Source organism: Lepidochelys kempii, chromosome 9 (genome assembly GCF_965140265.1).
Source record: "Lepidochelys kempii isolate rLepKem1 chromosome 9, rLepKem1.hap2, whole genome shotgun sequence".
Classification (NCBI taxonomy): Eukaryota; Metazoa; Chordata; order Testudines; family Cheloniidae; genus Lepidochelys; species Lepidochelys kempii.
In genome coordinates this window covers 92,259,529-92,278,053 of record NC_133264.1, presented here as the reverse complement: position 1 = coordinate 92,278,053, position 18,525 = coordinate 92,259,529, and the positions used below count along the sequence as shown (strand labels likewise).

The 18,525-nt window shown below is 39.4% G+C and overlaps 2 protein-coding genes across 2 annotated transcripts in view; one reads left to right on the top strand and one right to left on the bottom strand.

Annotated features, from left to right (window-relative positions):
- Positions 1-802, bottom strand: part of IDS (iduronate 2-sulfatase) — a 47,266-nt gene extending 46,464 nt beyond the window's left edge. The window contains exon 1 of the mRNA XM_073358379.1: positions 669-802. The gene's annotated coding sequence lies outside the window, so the exon portion shown is untranslated. The remainder of the gene's footprint in view (positions 1-668) is intronic.
- TMEM185A (transmembrane protein 185A) lies at positions 55-18,465 on the top strand. Its single transcript, XM_073358385.1, has 7 exons — positions 55-291; positions 6,206-6,382; positions 9,092-9,299; positions 12,425-12,508; positions 14,408-14,584; positions 14,991-15,114; positions 17,209-18,465. The coding sequence occupies exons 1-7, from the start codon at positions 254-256 to the stop codon at positions 17,451-17,453; spliced, it is 1,053 nt and encodes a 350-aa protein (XP_073214486.1). The 5' UTR covers positions 55-253; the 3' UTR covers positions 17,454-18,465.
- The last annotated feature ends 60 nt before the right edge of the window (positions 18,466-18,525 follow it).

The following is an 18,525-nucleotide window of genomic DNA, read 5'->3' as shown; positions in this document are numbered from 1 at the left end:
TCTTCCTTTCGTCGGGGAAGATAGGCGAAATGGGACCGCGGTTTCCCGGCCTTGCTGCGCATGCGCCGAAGAAATGCGCATGCGCGCTGCGCGTAGCGCTCCGGCTCGGATGAGGGCTGTGAGGGGAGGGAGAAGTCGGTAAACGGGCTCCTTCGGCGGCGGCAGTAGCAGCGCCGGGGCCGGGGCCGGGGCCGGGCACTGCGGGGCTTGCGCCATGCGTCCCGTGTAGTGAGAGGCGGAAGGTCGGGGCGCCATGAACCTGCGCGGGTTATTCCAGGATTTCAATCCGAGGTGAGTCCGGGCCCTGCGCCGCCGCCGGCCTAGCCGGACCGGGCCGGGGGCTTCCTTTTGGAGTCTGTTGGAAGGGCCCATGTGGAGCTGTCAGGCCACCGTACCCCGGCCAGGGCTCAGGGGGCCTGGCTTAAATCCGGGCTCTCCCGTCTCTGTTTATCCCCCCACCCTCCCGGCCCCCTGTCCAGGGAGCTGCTCCCATCTCGCCGGAGCTTTCCCTTCACGCCTGGTGCCCGGCCACGGAGGGTGGCAACACAACACCTGCGACCCTTGGCAAGCCTAGGACCTTTCCCAGACCCGGCCAAGCGCTCTGTGCGGCTCCAGAGCCTTGTCTCGTCAACAGAAGTTGGTCCGAGGAAAGACAGGACCTCACCCACCTTGTCTCTCTAACGTCCTGGGACCCAGACGGCTACCACAACAGGGCACGTAACACGGCTCCGTCTGCTACGGGCAGAGCCGTGTGCGGTCGCAGGTGCTGCCGGGGCCAGGGTTTCTGAGCGTGGCCACGGCTGGCGCGGTTTCGTGGTGTAGCCTGGCTGAGGACGCAGGCGATCGCTCTGACCGCTTGAAGGCATGTCAGCGGGAGTGCCAGGGGTAGGGGAGGGCGGGGTGTGCCCGAGAAAACGCAGCCCCTGCCCCAGTTATTCAGCACCTGGATGTGTACAGTACAAACCTAGTGAGTTGTGTTCATTGGAGATACTACTGCCCAGAAAGCTTGAAGGAAGAAATAGAGGGTGCTTGATGTGTTCTAGTTAGCAAGGCTATACCAAGGGGCAGCATGGAACAAGTACAAGTCAGGAGTGTGCAAAGAGGGAAGACCTGGTGGAAAAGAGGGCTTGTGTAAGGGCCCAGTTCTAACCTTCTTCCCACCCGTTGTTTCATTTAGGTACAATATTCTTTACTATGTGTGTGCTAATCTGTTGTGTAGTGTTGCTGTTCACCATTAAAAAGCTTCCTTTAAGCTTTTTAGGATAGAGTTGGGCAGTGTACAGCATCTTGCATGAATGGGACATTGATTGCTTTAAAAATAACTAACTATGCTTTTCATGGGTGAATGAAATGGTCCTTTGGTATAAACTTGTAAAGCTCTTCAGGTTCTTTTGGAAAGAAAAGTGCTGTATAAAAACAAGTTATTTATTGTTAATCCAAAACCATGCTTGAGAGCTGCCCTAGCATTCTGGCATAGTTTCGTAGCATAGGTCCGTGTGGATTTATGTAAAAAACACATTTTGCAGAACTGAGTTCTGCTGCTGGCATAAATGTTTCATGAGCACTGTTTTCTAGCACTTTCAAGATTCAAACCAGTCCTACTCAGTTTACTTTTTTTATGCATAATGTCATTCTCTGAAATAACTTTGCTTATTTTCTAGTTACAATCCTAGTATCTTAATAACCAAAGTTAAAGATACTTAAAATTCAGTGTGAATTTTACTTTGTTTCAGTTTAGCCTTTTCTATACAAAATATTGACAAAAGATGAGCTTAATTAAGTTCATTAGTCTGTTCGACACTAAAAATCATGGATTGAACAGGGATTCTGGATTTATGGCTTAGTACAACAATCTGTAACTCCCTAGTTTTACAGGGAGGCTATGACTGCAGAGGTGTTAACGGGCCACTGTACCTGTTGATGATAGCCCACTTTAATTGATTTGTCTGGTCACAGTTGGTAAGGCAACCCCCATCTTTTCATGTTCTGTGTGTATGTGCAATCTTCCTACTGTATTTTACACTCCATCCATCTGATGAAGTGGGTTTTAGCCCACAAAAGTTTATGCCCAAATACATTTGTTAGTCTCTCGTTGTTTTTGCTGATAAAGACTAACACAGCTGCCACTCTGAAACCTGTACCTTGAATGGTTTCTTACATTATGTGCTAACTACTTACGCTAAATAATCTGTTCCACCTTGCATTTTGCTGTGATGCTGCGAGTTCCTTTCCCAGACCTGAAGAACAGCTATGTGTGGCTCACCATCAAGTTGGTCCAATAAAATATATTACTTCACCCACCTTGTCTGTCAATGCACAGGCAGTTTCACTGTTTTTTTCCCCTCTTGTATCGGTCGGTCACTTCCTCCTTTTGTTTCCGTGGGTCTTTCTCACAGCAATAGGGGATTTAAATTGTAAGGACAGAAGAAGAGATCAGTAAATCATCTGGTCTGTCTTCTATATACACTGGCCGTAGAATTTCACTCAGTTACCTTTGTGTTGAGCCCAATCATTTGTGTGTGACTAAAGCATGTCTTCCATTTAAAACATCCAGTCCTGATTTGAAGGAAGAGTGACACTTTAAAAAATAGGAATATGTATTTGTAAAACCACAATCTTGTAGACCTAGTACCTGAAACTGCTTTAAAACTCAGTCTTAAAAAATTGTGACTAAATTTCAGATTTAGTGTTCTTTTAAATTCCAGCCTCTGTCTGATGTGATGCTTTAAGATAGAAAATGAATGTAGTGCCCCCCGCATCTTTAAGATTTTATCACATTTTAAGGGCAGTGTGCCTTGTGTATGCTAGATTGAAAATGTGTTAGCATTACACCTTTAAATCCTAATCTAGATGAGGCCAAAATGGGAGTCCATTGGAAGAAAAGGGTGTAGTTGCTGTATTCCTGACTCTGGACCTCTGGCTCTGTAGAGTGTGGCAAGGCTGTAGCAGGGAAATCTGTGCAGCTCCATTCATTGCTCTCTGAGGCCAAGAGAATACAAACACGTGTAATGGTTAAAGGAGCTGGGAGAGTGAGTAGAATATGTCACATCTGATCTGTATGTCACGATTAACCATTATAAGATGTCTTAAGAAAATGTAGAAAGTGCTCACACAGTTGTAAGGTGTGGGGGACGGTCAGGGGGATGAAAGAATCCCAGAGCACAGAGTTCATGAAGCATTTCCACTAATGGGCCTTAACTAATCGCCATAATAATTGTAAGTAACTGCATTTGGTTGTACAAACTGTACAGAATAATGAATGTTTCAGGAAATGTATTGGTGCAAGGATGCTAAAAGCTGAATCATGTCTGCCATTTCAAAAAGAATGAAGAGAAGAAGAGAAATTTTATTAACTTTCAGAGCTGAGACACCTGTGCTGAATAGAGGCTTGTATTTAAACTGGAGATGCTGATCTTGTGAATGTTCTGTTAGGATTTTATGGAAAAAAGGAGAGTGCTTACTGCTTGTATTATGGGACTAGGGATTGTATTCTTGATTCAGATTCTGATTTACTGGGTGGCCTTGGGCAAATCACTTAACCTCTCGGTTTCTCACTTTACCAATCTATAAACTATGTATAATTATCTCCCACAGAGAGGTGGTGTTGAAGCTTAATTACACGTGTGTAGAGCACTCTGAGATCCTCAGATGAAGGTGCTCAAGAGTGCAAATTATTTTTGTTCTGTAGTAGCAAATGTTTTTTGCATATGTAATTTTATCTAACTTCTGGTGGTATGGTCCTATTGGGATCCACGAAGTGGATCTGCCCACCCACTGCTAAAGGCTCCTTCCCCCAGCCTAAGGACCTGGATCCCACAGGACCTGGAAGCCAAGTGATTTCAGGGGACAACTAATAAAATAACAGGAACAGGAGTTGGTCAAAGGGTCAAACAAAGGGAATCTGACAGGGACACCGAGCAGAGAACCCTGGACAGAGCCCACTGCTCCTTGAAGGCATCAAGGGAGTCAGTGGACGCTGCCCAGAGGAACTCTGCCCGGATGCGTGAATGGACGGGGGATCGGAAATAGGCCCCACAGTCACAGGAGTCTCCGTCGGCCAACCTCCTCTCCCTGGTTTTACAGATGGTCATCTTAGCCAGGGCCAGGAGGAGGCTGACCAGGAGGTCCCGTGGCTTTGTGGGGCCACGGATAGGGAGTGCATAGATAAGGAGGTGAGGGGAGAAGTGTAACCAGAAGCATAATAAAATATCTGTGGGGAGCCTGAATAGGGGCTGCAACCTGGCGCAATCCAAGTAAACGTGTGCCAGGGTCTCCCTCGCCGCAGAAGGGGCAGGTGTCCGGGACAGGGGTAAACCACGTCAAATACACCCCCGTGCTCACAGCCCTGTGAAGGAGCCACCACCTGATATCCCCGGCGGGCCTCGGGACTAAGGTGGAATATAGGCTGGCCCACTGGGGTTCCTCACTCTCTAAAGGTGGCAGGAGGTCCTGCCACTTTGTGTCGGGGCGGGACGTGAGGGTGAGGAAGTGAAGGGTGTGGAGCACGAGCGTGTATAGATGTTTCCTTGGTGCAGTCTGGAAATGAACCGGCTGCAAGTTGTGCAGCCGGCTCACAGTGAAGGGGCGGGGGTGGTTGCATCCATGGGACGGGGGCCCTATGAAAAGGTCCGGAGGGCCTAGGGTGGAAGATGGGCAGAGCATGCCCTCTCACAGGACCCAGTCAAGATAGGCCCGAGCAGCGGGTGGTAAAGCGGCCCTCACCTCCTGAACTACGCGCCGGGGAGTATGAGGTCTGGAGAACCCCATGCACCAAGCAAGCGTCAGGGGATCCAGCCAGTCTCCCCGGTTGTAGTCCAGGTGATCTCCGACTCTGGTGACTTCTGCCAGGACCAACCTCTGGCGCACCGAGCAGGACTCCGCCATCTGTACACGGAGCTGGGGGTTGTGTAGCAGGGGCTCCTCGAGGAGATCTGCCCCCTCGGTGGCCGTCACGGACCTGGTCGCTGTGAACAGTTTCCAGGTCCTGAGGAGGTCCTGGTAGAAGACTGGCAGCCCAGGGTGGTCTCGCGGAAGACCTCTCGGATGGAGATAAAGGAGCTGCCAGTCGTATCGGAGCCCTCGGAAGCGGTGCAGGAAGGCGTGCGCCAGCACTCTCCATGCCACACTACCTGTGCCGTAAAGGAGCCTCTGGAGGGCCTGAAGGTGGAAGACCTGGACCTGAGTGCATAGGCACTTCAGGCCCTGGCCTCCCTCCTCCAAGGGCAGGTGGAGGACCCCTGCAGAGACCCAGTGCACTCCTGGCCAAAAGAACTCCAGAATCGCTGTCTGGAGGTTGGCCAGGAAACTCAGGGCCGGGACCAGGATGTTGAGCCGGTACCAGAGCATGGACCACTCTGGTGGTATGGTGACAGGTCACTGTATTTATTGTTGAATGAGTGCATTGTGAGTGGATGAGAACAGTTTTAGATTATTAACTAGTTTATAAAATGTAGTGGTTTAAGTACTTAAAAACAACTTTTAGGTGAAATTTCCTTTATTATACATACATTTTAATCTTTAAAACCATTGAGACAGTAACTTTTGCATATCAAATTATCTTCTAGAAAAAGCAAAATTTAAATTTTCAGTAATAAATTTGATAAATTTTACAAAACCAAGTCTAAAAATCCTTTGTCTTTTGTAAAATAAGGAATACCTAATTAGGAAACTAAACTCATTTTTATTGTAGTTAGTTTTTGACACTCTAGATGATTTATTAAAATTAAAAATAACCATAATGAATACATGGATTACATTTATTACTTGATTTGTTTTGCAAAATGTACTTACCGGGAACATACTGCTTGTAAAATTTAACCAAGTTGTGTACTTAATGAGATTAAACAGGAGCAGTATTGTGGGAGGGGAAGTATTTTAAAAAGTCCATTCATATTCTGTACGCTTGTCTTGTAAGAATGCTTTTGATGTGTTCACTTGAAGTAATTATTTTATAGATGAGAGAGGTGTATATAAGAATATTTCATCATAAATATAATACTTAAAGCACCTCTTCAGAATTGATTAAATCTGCCCAAAGAAATTCAACAGCCATACATTTTCTGTTGTATTAAGTAATGGCCTGATTCAAAATTTCTGTGTACAGTGCAGACAGACAAGGCACTGACTGAACTGAGTTTCCTTTGTTTTCTGAAAGTATGTAAAACAATTTGCTGAGCTTCTAAGTTGTATTTTTCTTTTTTCATAGCAAATTTCTTATCTATGCATGTCTGCTGCTGTTCTCTGTTCTGCTCTCTCTCCGTCTGGATGACAAAATTCAGTGGAGTTATTGGGCTGTCTTTGCTCCAATATGGCTGTGGAAGCTAATGGTAATTGTTGGTGCCTCAGTGGGAACAGGAGTATGGGCACGAAACCCACAATATCGGTAAGATTAGGACACTTGTTTTCAATGAGGGAAGAAATGTTTAACTTTTTCATAGTGAATCAAAATCTATAAGTATGCTTTTGATAACTATATAAGAAGTTATATGGAAATCAATAAAACCTGTCTGATGCTGTTTAAAATTAGTCACTGTAACACATACATGGAAACATAGCTTTATGTATGTATGGACTCTTTATCCTTATATTGTACTGACAGTTCATTTAGGAGACATGAGTTAAAAATTCACAGGCTTGTCTGCACAGTTTTTGTACCAATTTTGATATACTAGTTTTGAAGCTGATGTAATGTGGACAGAGTCATGCAGGTATAAAGGTGCTTATATTGGTGTAGTTTGTTTTTGTATCAGCTATATTGATGTAAGCATCTTTATACTTGTAGAATTACATCCACACTTGGGAGGGGCAGGTTGCACCATACTAACTAGGTCATTTTATAAACCAGCATGCTTAATTGTTATAAAAACTGTTTAGATCAGCCCTAAATGTGTTTGAACTCCTTGTGTTTAATATCCTTGGTGTTATATGTGTGAAGAGAATAGTTTGCTCAATGTTTTTTCAAACCTCAACTGTCAGAGTAAAATTATCCAGATTTACTATTTATTAAAAGAAAAATTGGTAGAAACTCAAATATATACAGAGTGGTCCTGATCTTACCAGTGGATATGCTGGAGCCCATTGGCTTTAGTGTGGCTCTGTGCAGATCCTGCTCATCCACAAACTCAGTTTTAGGATTGAGGTGTAAGGCACGACATAAGATTCCTAGGATAATTCAGCCAGTATGCAAATGGAAAAAAAATCATAGCTTTAATAAAATCTCCTCCCTGTTCCTGATGATACTTTCGATTTTTAAAACCTATTGAATTTTAAAGTGGATGCTTATTTTTTAAAAACAGATGTTTGCACTTTACTTGTGTTGGACAATAAAGATAAACTAGTTAGTTTTACCTTCTGGTTCCCCTGAACTATTAGGATAATGTAAATAATTAATAATACTTACATAAGCCTTGAAAGACTGTAGAAGAGTATCTAAGTATAAGCAAAAATTATTTTCATTAGGAATGTTAAACATTTTCTAATGCTATGAAAAGCAGCATTTTAAATTGTGGCCCAGGTGATACTTGCAAACCATTTTAGTTGTTTCTCATGAAGACAAACACTCAACAAATAGTTTAATGTCATATATGTATGTGTACCATATAATCATGTTCCCAGTAACAGAACCAAATTTACAAGAAGAAACCTCCATTTCATTACCTTGAGGCCAGAGTTGCAGCTATCTTTCCGCTTGTCTCGTGTTTTCCAAATTGATTGTCAAGATACAATTAAGAATAAGAGTCCATATTTATGCATTTGATATGTTTCTTTGAATATACTATAGAGAAAAATAAAACTAAGAACTTTTAAGGTAGTATAGTATAACTTGTAGATATCACTTTCCATAAAAATGTGTATAATAAATAAAAAGTGATTCATATAACTGTGCACATAAAATCCATATTCTTATAGATTATACTATTCAATTTATATCTGCATGTCTGCTTCAAGAAAAATTTGTTTTGACATATAATTTAATATTTTGTTTTCATGGTGGAAATGTATTAAGTAAGTTCAGGAGTTCATAGGATCCCCTCTCCTCATTGAGACCAAAAATATACGCTATTGGTGTATTACAGTAGAACCTCAGAGTTACAAACTCCTCGGGAATGGAGGTTGTTCGTAACTCTGTAATGTTCATAACTCTGAGCAAAACATTATGGTTCTTTCAAAATTTTACAACTGAACATAGACTTAATACGACTTTGAAACTTTATCATGCAGAAGAAAAATGCTGCTTTTAATTTAATTTGAAACAAGCACAGAAACAGTTTCCTCACCTTGTCAAATCTTTTTTTTAAACTTTCGCTTTATTTTTTTAGTAGTTTAGGTTTAACACAGTACTGTACTATATTTGCTTTTTTGTTTTTTTCTTTTGTTTTGTTTTTGTTTCTGTTTCTACCTAATTGCGTACTCTGGTTCGAAATAAGGTGTGGGCTTGACCAATGAGTTCATAACTCTGGTGTTCATAATTCTGAGGTTCCCATAATTAGAAGTCACTCTTTCCAGCAGCAGGTGCATCTGAGAAGTCGGAAATGTTCTTAGTTAAAAAAATATAAAAGGCCTCTTTCTTTCTTTCCCTGTAAACAGAAAGAGATAGTCAAAAATTTTCAGGTGGAATAATTTTCTATTGGAAAATGCTGATTCCACAGAATCTGAACATTGTCTGGGAATGTGTCTGATCCATCAATAGTTTCAACAGAAACCAGATAGCAGGTTGGCCTGCTGCTGTCCTGCCAATCTGTCCTGCTCCTGTGCTATCCAGGGAGCAAGCTGAAAAATTCCATTTTGGTTTTCTTAAAATTTATATTTTTTTTTTTGTTGAAAATTTTCCCCTTGTGAAAAATGTTCGTTTTTTTTTTTTAATTTTAACTTTTCACCCCAATTCTGTAAATTTGCTTTCTCAAAGAGTGCCTGTTGTTTATGTAATACCAAATGTGTACATGGCACTTAAGAGATAGTGATTATTACAAGGAACTTTGAACTGTTATATTCAAAATGTCTTGGGATATTTGCATGATAGGATGCTTCATAATTTACACTGTTTTTTGAATTAAGGCCAATGGATTTTGATTCCTTCTTTACCCCTCTTTAGAGCAGAAGGAGAAACCTGTGTGGAGTTCAAAGCTATGTTAATTGCAGTAGGCATTCATCTGCTACTGCTGATGTTCGAAGTTCTGGTATGTGACAGGATCGAAAGAGGAACCCATTTCTGGCTTCTGGTCTTCATGCCGTTGTTCTTTGTATCTCCAGTGTCAGTTGCAGCTTGTGTGTGGGGCTTCCGACATGACAGATCTCTGGAGGTGAGACTTTGCTTTTATAGTACTAAGAACTAGGATTGTTGAATCTGAACAGCAGAATTTATTCCATATTGATTGTTCATGTGTTACCAAGAAGTGTATCAATCTGTCATATTCTGTAGCTTACCAAAACTGAGAGACCAGAAAATGAAAAATTATCCTCACTTCACTTTTTCTACTTAAATTGTTCTTTACTAGGAACATATTAAATTACAACATCCATGTTCTAAACTTGTCATTATTATTGAATCTGTTTTAACAATGAACTACAAAAGTGTTTCTGTAGTATGGATTAACTTTTGTACATCTCAGAAGTGAATTTAGTGCTGTTATAAAGTGCTCCTAGACAGTATTGTCTGCTGAAATCACTTATTAATTCATAGGAGCTTAGTGAAGGCTGAAGAGTCTTTTGCTTGACTGGTGCTGTCTGTAGGAGTAAGAGGTTAACTTGTTCACACTTTGCACATAATAAGCTCTTTAGCAATATGAGAGCACAATTCTTACATTTACTAAGTTTATGGAGAACATTGAGATGTGGCATGCAGGCTAGCATGTCCGCAACAAACTCAGCTTTTTAGTTCAATGAAAAAAGAAAAGGAGTACTTGTGGCACCTTAGAGATTAACAAATTTATCTGAGCATAAGCTTTTGTGAGCTACAGCTCACTTCATCGGATGCATGCGTCGAAAGTACAGTTGGGAGATTTTATATACACAGAGAACATGAAACAATGGGTGTTACCATACACACTGTAACGAGAGTGATTGGGTAAGTGAGCTATTACCAGCGAGGGGGAACCTTTTGTACAATGAATTGCCTGTTTGAGGAAATTATTGCAGCACTGTTTTCAGAAGGCGATAACTATTTTTTAATACCATAGGGACTGTGCAAAAAGCTCTTTACCTTTTTAGATGACTTGACTACTTATCTCAACTGAGCAATTTTAATGTTAGGATATACTGGATTTACCATCTTCTGGAAAAATAAGAGAAAGGAAAGTCACTTTCTAGGTAACTGGTGGACTAATTTTTAGATCCCTTGAAAACTGCAAATTTAAAAATATTTGCAAATAGAACTTTATTCTGTAGAATTCTATTTTTAGTGTACCTTAACATAAAATTTGCATAAAAGTAGTCCTCTTCTGTTGGATGCTTGATTACCACTTGATTGGCAGGATGGGTGCACAGCTGATAAATATTGGTGGAGAAAAATTGGAATCCACTCACCCCTAAAAGGTCACAGCTATCTCCCGAATAGAGTAAGTTACAAAACTCCACTGCCCAGTTTACTTTTCCACCACTTTATCTCCTTAATCTCACGCTGTCTTGGTTTGTCTTTCATTGTCCCTCTCGAGGGTTTTACTACTTGTAGCTCAGGCTTTTCGTGTACTGTTAACACCCAGCATGTCCTAGTGCAGAAATGTGCACTATGCTGGTTGACGTAATGTAACTGAGGCAGTTGTTCAGCTGTCATTTAGTTGAATAGCTGCTTCATTTTAAAGTATTTTCAGTCTGCTTGATCCCACTATGAAATGGATCATGCCTTGGCACAGGTGGCCACTACTCGATAAGCCCTTGTGTATGCATGGCGGGCTGGGGAAGTTTTCTAATATATCATTTGCTTCAGTGATTTTCAAAATCCTATTTATCGAAGGCACTCAGGAATGCTTTAAATTTGACTCTGGCATCTCCAAATTTGGCAAGTGGTGCATATTAACCTAATTATAACCTAGACCTACAATTCAAAGTGCTAATGGCAAAATGATCCAATATATTTGATCAACGAACCAAGCTACCCCAGGGATAACAGCGCAATACCGTCTTAGAGGCCTTATTAACGATGGGGTTTTTGACCTTGATGTTGGATCAGGACATCCTGATGGTGCAGCTGCTATCAAGGGTTCGTTTGTTCAACAGTTAACAGTTTTACATGACCTGAGTTCAGGCTGGAGTAATCCAGGTCGGTTACTATCTATAGAATGAGCTTTTTCTAGTACGAAAAGACCAAAAAGACAAGGTCTATATCCTAAAACAAGCCTTCCCTTATATTAATCTATACTGTAACTTTTCTTCTTGCCCTGTGTCCGCTTATTTTTCTACTCAGTTGTGGAGTTCCAGTACATAGTTACTTGAAATCCAGTCTGAAAAATTTTATTAAAATGTTACCTTTGTATGGCTAGTGGAGACTGGGTTCTTTGCTTAAAGATGCAGAGTGTCACACTTATGTCTTAGAGGTCATAGATTATGCAGAATGCCCACTAAGATAACTGAGCCAGTATGAAGTAGCACATACTGTCTGACCTCTGGAAAATATTTATATCTCAAAATCCCCTTAGATATTGGCATTTAAAATAGAAAATGTATTTAAAATCACTGGCTTCAATTAGCCATTTTCAAAGAGTAAATTTCTCTCTGATCCCTTAACAAACTCTTACCTATTTGGGGTTAGCCCTGGAACTTTGGGAAATGGAATTCTGCCAAGTCAGATGGTATTTCATTATTTGGTCCTTTTTGAGCTAATCAGAAAGGTGTCACATTTTCAATATAATTTAGGGTTAGTTTTAAAGTACAGCTTTTACTTTTCTACTGGGGACACAAAGTAGAGGTTAATGGGACACTTGAAAAGCGTAGTGGCTTTCACTCTTTTCATTTAAAAAAACAAACAAACAAAAAAACTAGTACTTAACCTCTGTTGCTACATAAAGGAAATGTGTCCTCAGTGGAACTAATACATCTTACCAATTTTAACTTCTAAAAATGTAATCTACTTTTTACTATTCATACTGTCTTTTTGCATTTCATGCAGGAGCGTGAAACTCGACTGGTCTCCTCCTAGTTAGATTCACACAGAGGATGCCTTGCACTAGCTAAATGCTGCAGTGCAACTACTAAAGGAAATGTTAGTTTAAAAAACAGTAACTAACTTATCATTGAAATAAGGACTGGATTGGGTGGATGAAGGAACTCGTGACTAATCATTCATAACATCTCGTGTAGATATAAGTGGTGTTCATTGTTAAAGAACTGTATCATGAGTCATAAAGTTGTTCTTTCAAACTTTTTGGGTGTCTTGTGTGTACTTTATAGTGCTATGAAGTGGTTCTAATGTATTTTTGTTTTTTATTTGTAGTTGGAAATTTTGTGTTCTGTCAATATTCTCCAGTTCATATTTATTGCACTCAGACTAGACGAGATCATCAGATGGCCATGGCTTGTACGTAAATTCCATTTACTCCATTTTAAGGTTGTTTCTAAATGTTGAAGTCTTCATGCAAACATTGAATATGGTGGCCTGCTAACGAAAATGCTTTTAAGTGAAGTAAGTTATTTGCTACCAAATTGCACAATAAAGTGAAGCACGTAGTTATAATGTATAATTAGAAGTAACGAGTTGTAGCTATTCATTAACCCCATTGACGCTTTTAATTAAAAAATGATCAGTGTAAGTGCAGTGTGGGTTTTTAACAAGTAAGTAATAATGTCAATATGTCCAAAGTAAAAAATGAGAATTATATTTTTGGTATCCAGTGCCAAAAGGCATCAGAGCACCATATTAGTCAAGTGTCTTAAACTTTTATTGAGCCCCTTAAGGTAAGTGTTTACCTATATTTTTTTCAGAAGGATAAACTAAGATACCATGAAGGTAAGTAGTTTACCACTTATAAAGTGTGCATGGATAGGATATGGAATAGAATTCATGATCTGGGACTTCCTTTCCCTTGCTACTCAATAAATTGCCTCACTAAACTACAAAAAAAGTAGAAATTAAGACTTCTTGGGAAGCATTAACTTATTATAGCAGCACTAAAGTCTTGCTGTTGAAGTATGTTAGTAGATATAGTTTTAGTGCCAAACTTTCAATGGCTAGAGGTGCTGCTTCACGCACAACTCATGCTATTCCATGGATGTTTCTGTATACGTTTGGGGGGAGGGGGGGGAGGAGAACAACCCTGAGAAATGGCTTACACAAATGGGTATCTATCTGCCTGAAATTCATGTTCAGCTTGTGTGCATATTTACACAGAGACCTAGGTCTCTATCCACTGAAAACCTGGCTACTATAGTCTGATGTTTCATTTTTATTCTTTTAGGTAGAAAACCTGTCTAAAATGTTATTGTCATGGTATTAACAAGTCCATGATCTCATTTCTGTTGATTTGCCTATTCAGCAATCATTCACTGAATGGCTGTTTTCACTATGGAAACCTGTGCTTGTGTCATTCTGCAGGGGGGAGTGAGACAGTATACCACAAAGTCCAGTTAATCTCTGATCAGTTAGTGAGGAAATTGGATAGGAAAGGAAAACTGCCACAGAGAACACAAGACAAAGCAGGGAGTTAATGGGTGATGAGATAGGGGAATGCTTTTGTATGTAAACAATATCGCCTGGTAAATAATTGGTTGGTTTAGCCAGTATTCCTACAAACTATTTCAAATCCAGTTACAAGGAAGAGTTAATGTAAAAATATACTGAGATTTAAAATTCCAAAAAGTGGTTTTTTTGTAAGTAGATGTAAAAAACAATAAAATTGCAAGGAATGTTAAGATATTACCTCACCCACCGTGTCTCTCTCATATCCTGGGACTGACATGGCTACAACTACATTGCATACAAAAAAGAAAGTTAACAGCCTGGTAGTATGGTAGTTGGTCTACTCCTCTTGCTTTAGATTCAAGAGTGAATTCAAAAGGAGACAAGAACCCTGTTTAGACATTTTTCAGCTAAAGGGACCTACTGTACACATATTCAAAACTCTGTTTAAGCACTCTGACCCCATTTATAATGTCTAGCTAAATTTTACTGAAATTGAATTCGTTTGAAGTGGTTTTAAATTGCTTCAGCTAATTGTGTTAAAGGTCCAGTCTAGACAAAGGTTTAAGAAGCTTATCTAGTAACCCAACAAAGTTGATATGGTACTTAGCATTGGTCATGGTTCATGAAGCTTTCTTCTTGTAGAGATAATCTTAATTACAAAGCATTATAGATTTACAACAAATTACTTTCAGCTATTTAGGTTTAATATGTTTACTTTTTTATTTTCTGAAAAACAAAAACTGATACAGAGTAACTCATCACTGGGAGGAAAAATAGTCAACTGTCTTTCTTTTTCAGGTTGTTTGTGTTCCTCTGTGGATCTTGATGTCCTTTCTGTGTCTGGTAGTACTCTATTACATTGTTTGGTCTGTCCTGTTCTTGCGTTCAATGGACGTTATTGCTGAGCAGAGGAGAACACACATAACAATGGCTATCAGTTGGATGACAATCGTTGTTCCATTACTCACATTTGAAGTAAGCAAAAATGTGATCTTTTGTGTGTGTGATTCTCAATTAAGTTGGATGGTCCATTATTTTATTATCAAATCTGTTTCCTACAGCTGCTTCTTTTGGGGCTTCTTAAAGTATAGATACTATTCCTTATTTAGAATAAAATCTTAACTCTTAACATGGATTGGGCTGGGGGTGCAGGGAGAGAAATTTAAAAATAAAATATAGGAATTTTTGCTACTTCAGTAAAAAGATCATCATTCACACAAGCATTGGAAACTTGTTAAAGTTGAGATCAGTGGGACTTTGCAGAGTGGAGGGATATTCTTGTGCAAAGTAACTTGCAGGATTGGGGTCCTGCATGTAAATGTGTTAAGATCAGGGATGTGTATTATAATCAAACTGACATTTGCTTAACTTTTTTCATTAGATTCTACTAGTGCACAGACTGGATGGACATAATGCATTCTCATATATACCCATTTTTGTCCCTCTTTGGCTTTCTTTGATAACTTTAATGGCAACAACATTTGGACAGAAAGGGGGAAATCATTGTAAGTATCTAGAAATATGCAGTATTAGATGGAAAAAGCTCATGTTGAATTCAAATATTTAATCCAGGCTTTAGCCTATTTATCAATCCTTTTCAGAAATAACACATCCTATATGTATATTCCCCTCAAACCCCCCCCCCCGCCAAAAGAGGGAGAGATTGGGCAAAAGGGTAGGAAGAAGAAGTATTTGAGACAATTTCAATGCAAAATTTTCAGTAGAGTAGAAAGTATGGCTTACGTTTCCATCAAAGCAGTCTGTTTTGTTTGGTTTTTCTAGTGGACACCGATCAAATTAAACAGGGATGAACACAGTGTGCTTAGTCAGAAGGAGCTTTGCAGCTTAAAACAGTTTTTCCTTGTGAGCCACATGTTGTGTATGTACCTCTTATTTTGAGTATCTTCTGTTATTGTTAATCATCTAAGAGCTTGATTTTGACCCCTTGGAACCACAACTTCAAATACCAACAGGGTCAACTCCGCCCTTAATCCTTCCACAGTAAATTGAGTTCCATGCTCTTTAGGGTTTAGAGGGTGGTGGTGTGGTTTTTTTTTTTTTGTTTTGTTTGCCTGATACGCACATTGAGGATCCCATAGCATTTATTGTAAGAGGATGGGCTTGTCCTGGTGTCCTTAGCCAATGTTTTGTTTTTCTGTTAACCACACACTGCTATGCTGTGTATCAGTTGGTTGTGACTTCTAGTACAAGGGTACATTTACTTAATGGTGCAGTGAATGTATAGGCGATAAAAACCCTTTGGGATCTTTTCAGTTGAAAGAGTTAGTATTAATATTTATTATTGTAAACTGGCTTCTCTTGTTTTTGGTCTCTTTAATCGCAATGTACACTAAGGCTTTTTTTTAACCAATTCTTAGATCATAGGTATTTTTTTCATATTCAGCTGCTGTTTGATTAATTCTTGTATTGATTCTTAGAAACTGTCAGTGCTTAAATAATATTTTTGCACCACCAGTAATAATTAAACCTATTTAGCCCTATAATAAGGAATATCTTAGCTTCATATTCTCTACTAATATGCATTAAGAGGACCTTGTGAGGACTTGATCATGAAAATATTGACTAATTTCTTTTCAGCTAGTACATTCTCAATGTCTATAGCTGCTTGTTTTATCCAAGCATCTCCAGCATAGGTTGCTCTCCCAGACCTAGTTAATGTAATTAGACTTCTGTCTGAGGTATCGTTACTTTGAATAGCATCAGACTTCTAACTTTGTATTTCTGCTAGCTATATCACTTTTAACCAATCTCATTTCATTTCTTTTTTGACCCTTAATCCTAAATTTGCCATCCCAAAATTGAGAGGGAGAGTGTGGAGCATTGAAGGGTCCAAGTCAGTCTTCACTTGTAGCTGTGACCACAGTGCAGTTGCAGTGTAGCCGAGGACAGAATTGGCTCAGTCTACAAGAAGGCTATATGCTGTAGATCTAGCATTGGGTTGTATATCTTATTTTATGAATATGAGTTAGGAGATATAACCCCATTCATCCCAAATGGACCCCAAAGTGCTTAACAAACAAATGTACTTAATTCCACAACTGAAATGCAGTTACCGAGGTGAAATATGGCAACTGGTCACCAAGCTTAACCTCTCTTGAGAAGAACGTCATGGGATCTTTAATGGCAAGTCATCAGGACGTTGGCTTTGTTTCATGTGAAAGATGTGGCTTTAGCAGGCACAGTACCCTTGTACACCATGCTGTGGTATTAATTAATGGAAGAGTACCATCTACTGAGTCACCTGCACTATTTGTTAGTGTTTTGGTGCTCCACTTATGTTCTTCCTATCCACATGCTGATCTGACGCTGCTTAGCTTGTGAAATCTGATGGCATCTCGATATATGCTGGCATAGCTGCAAGCTAACATAACCTGATTTGTATTGCTATTAGAGTATACTATGTATATTACACATTGTAAGTAACTTTCTATAAACATAACTTATCAATATCTATTTATATAAAAGATTTTGGTCTGAATAATTAAATCAAATGAAATGAGAGAGTACTTATTTTTAAAGTTCAATTTTCCTCTGGAGTAAAACTGAAACTATTATTAATAAATATTTATGTTTTCCAGGGTGGTTTGGAATTCGCAAAGACTTCTGTCAATTCCTACTTGAACTTTTCCCATTCTTGAGAGAATATGGAAATATTTCCTATGATCTCCATCATGAAGATAATGAAGAACTGGAAGAAACACCTGTTCCAGAACCTCCAAAAATTGCACCAATGTTCCGAAAAAAGACTGGAGTGGTCATTACACAGAGTCCTGGAAAGTATGTCATTCCACCTCCCAAGTTAAGCATTGACATGCCAGATTAAGATGAATTTAGATGGTGGACAACTGACAACAAAACTGGAACTTGGAATCAACAGCCAAATGTATTTCATCTCATGCCTTGTTCTAATTTCTTTAAGGACAGGTATTTGTCAATTAGTGGCTTGTAATGTTGATGTTGGAAATTTAGAATATGATTTCTTTCAGAGCTTTCCATATTTACTTAAAATCTCATGGTAACAAATCAAAGTGGGAACACTAGTTATAGTAAGGTTCACAAGTGGAAACAATCTGTTAAAAAAATGTACCTATAAAGTCATTACCAGAGAAATTACTCCAATACACAGATGGGGACATCAATTGTAGTGAACTGGGCATTGAAAACTTCTAATATTCTGTACCATGACCTCCAGTAACTGAAATTCATATTTTACTACACCTCATGTAAGCATTCTAAGTATTGCGTTCCTAGTGTTATGATGTTCTTTTGTCCATGGAGGTAGGTGGTTGTCTAATATGTGAACCTTCCTAGTGGATTGGTTATGTGCCTGGCTGTATAGTATTTATACAAACATTTTAGCAATGTAATATATTGTGTTCAAATTCTAGTTCTGTACAGTATAAATATTATGTAAAGGTATTTTTTTTAAAAAGCCTGTATGAAATGCATAGACTATTACAGAGGATGTCTTTCATGTCTTAACTTGGCCTCTTTTGCTGTATGTATTTAGGCATATAGTAGTATGTATTGGCATGTCTTTACCTATCATTTCCTATTCAGACATGAACACTATCGGTAACTACAGAGGCACAGGAGCATTGCACTCCTCAGGCAAGACTTGAAGGCTTTTGTTTTATATAGAATGTATAACACCTTACATGATTTGACTTAATGTAAATTATTGTGTAAATAATCACAACCTTTGCACTGACTTGGGGGTAAATGTTAACTTTGTGTTGCTTTTTCCAGTTTTATAGTCAAATTTTACTGTTAAGCAACACATTTATTCATCATTCACCTCTTACTTCAGCTGTTCAATAAACTATTTTCTCCTACATTATGTGCAAAATCTATACCTTGTTTTCAGTGCTCAGAGACTCTGTGGATTATCAATT

Excerpts from the sequence above, each read along its gene's own strand:
- TMEM185A (XM_073358385.1), top strand. The coding sequence starts at position 254 with ATGAACCTGCGCGGGTTATTCCAGGATTTCAATCCGAG. Across the intron at positions 292-6,205 it reads TTCCAGGATTTCAATCCGAG|CAAATTTCTTATCTATGCAT; the intron begins GTGAGTCCGGGC and ends CTTTTTTCATAG. Across the intron at positions 9,300-12,424 it reads GACATGACAGATCTCTGGAG|TTGGAAATTTTGTGTTCTGT; the intron begins GTGAGACTTTGC and ends TTTTATTTGTAG.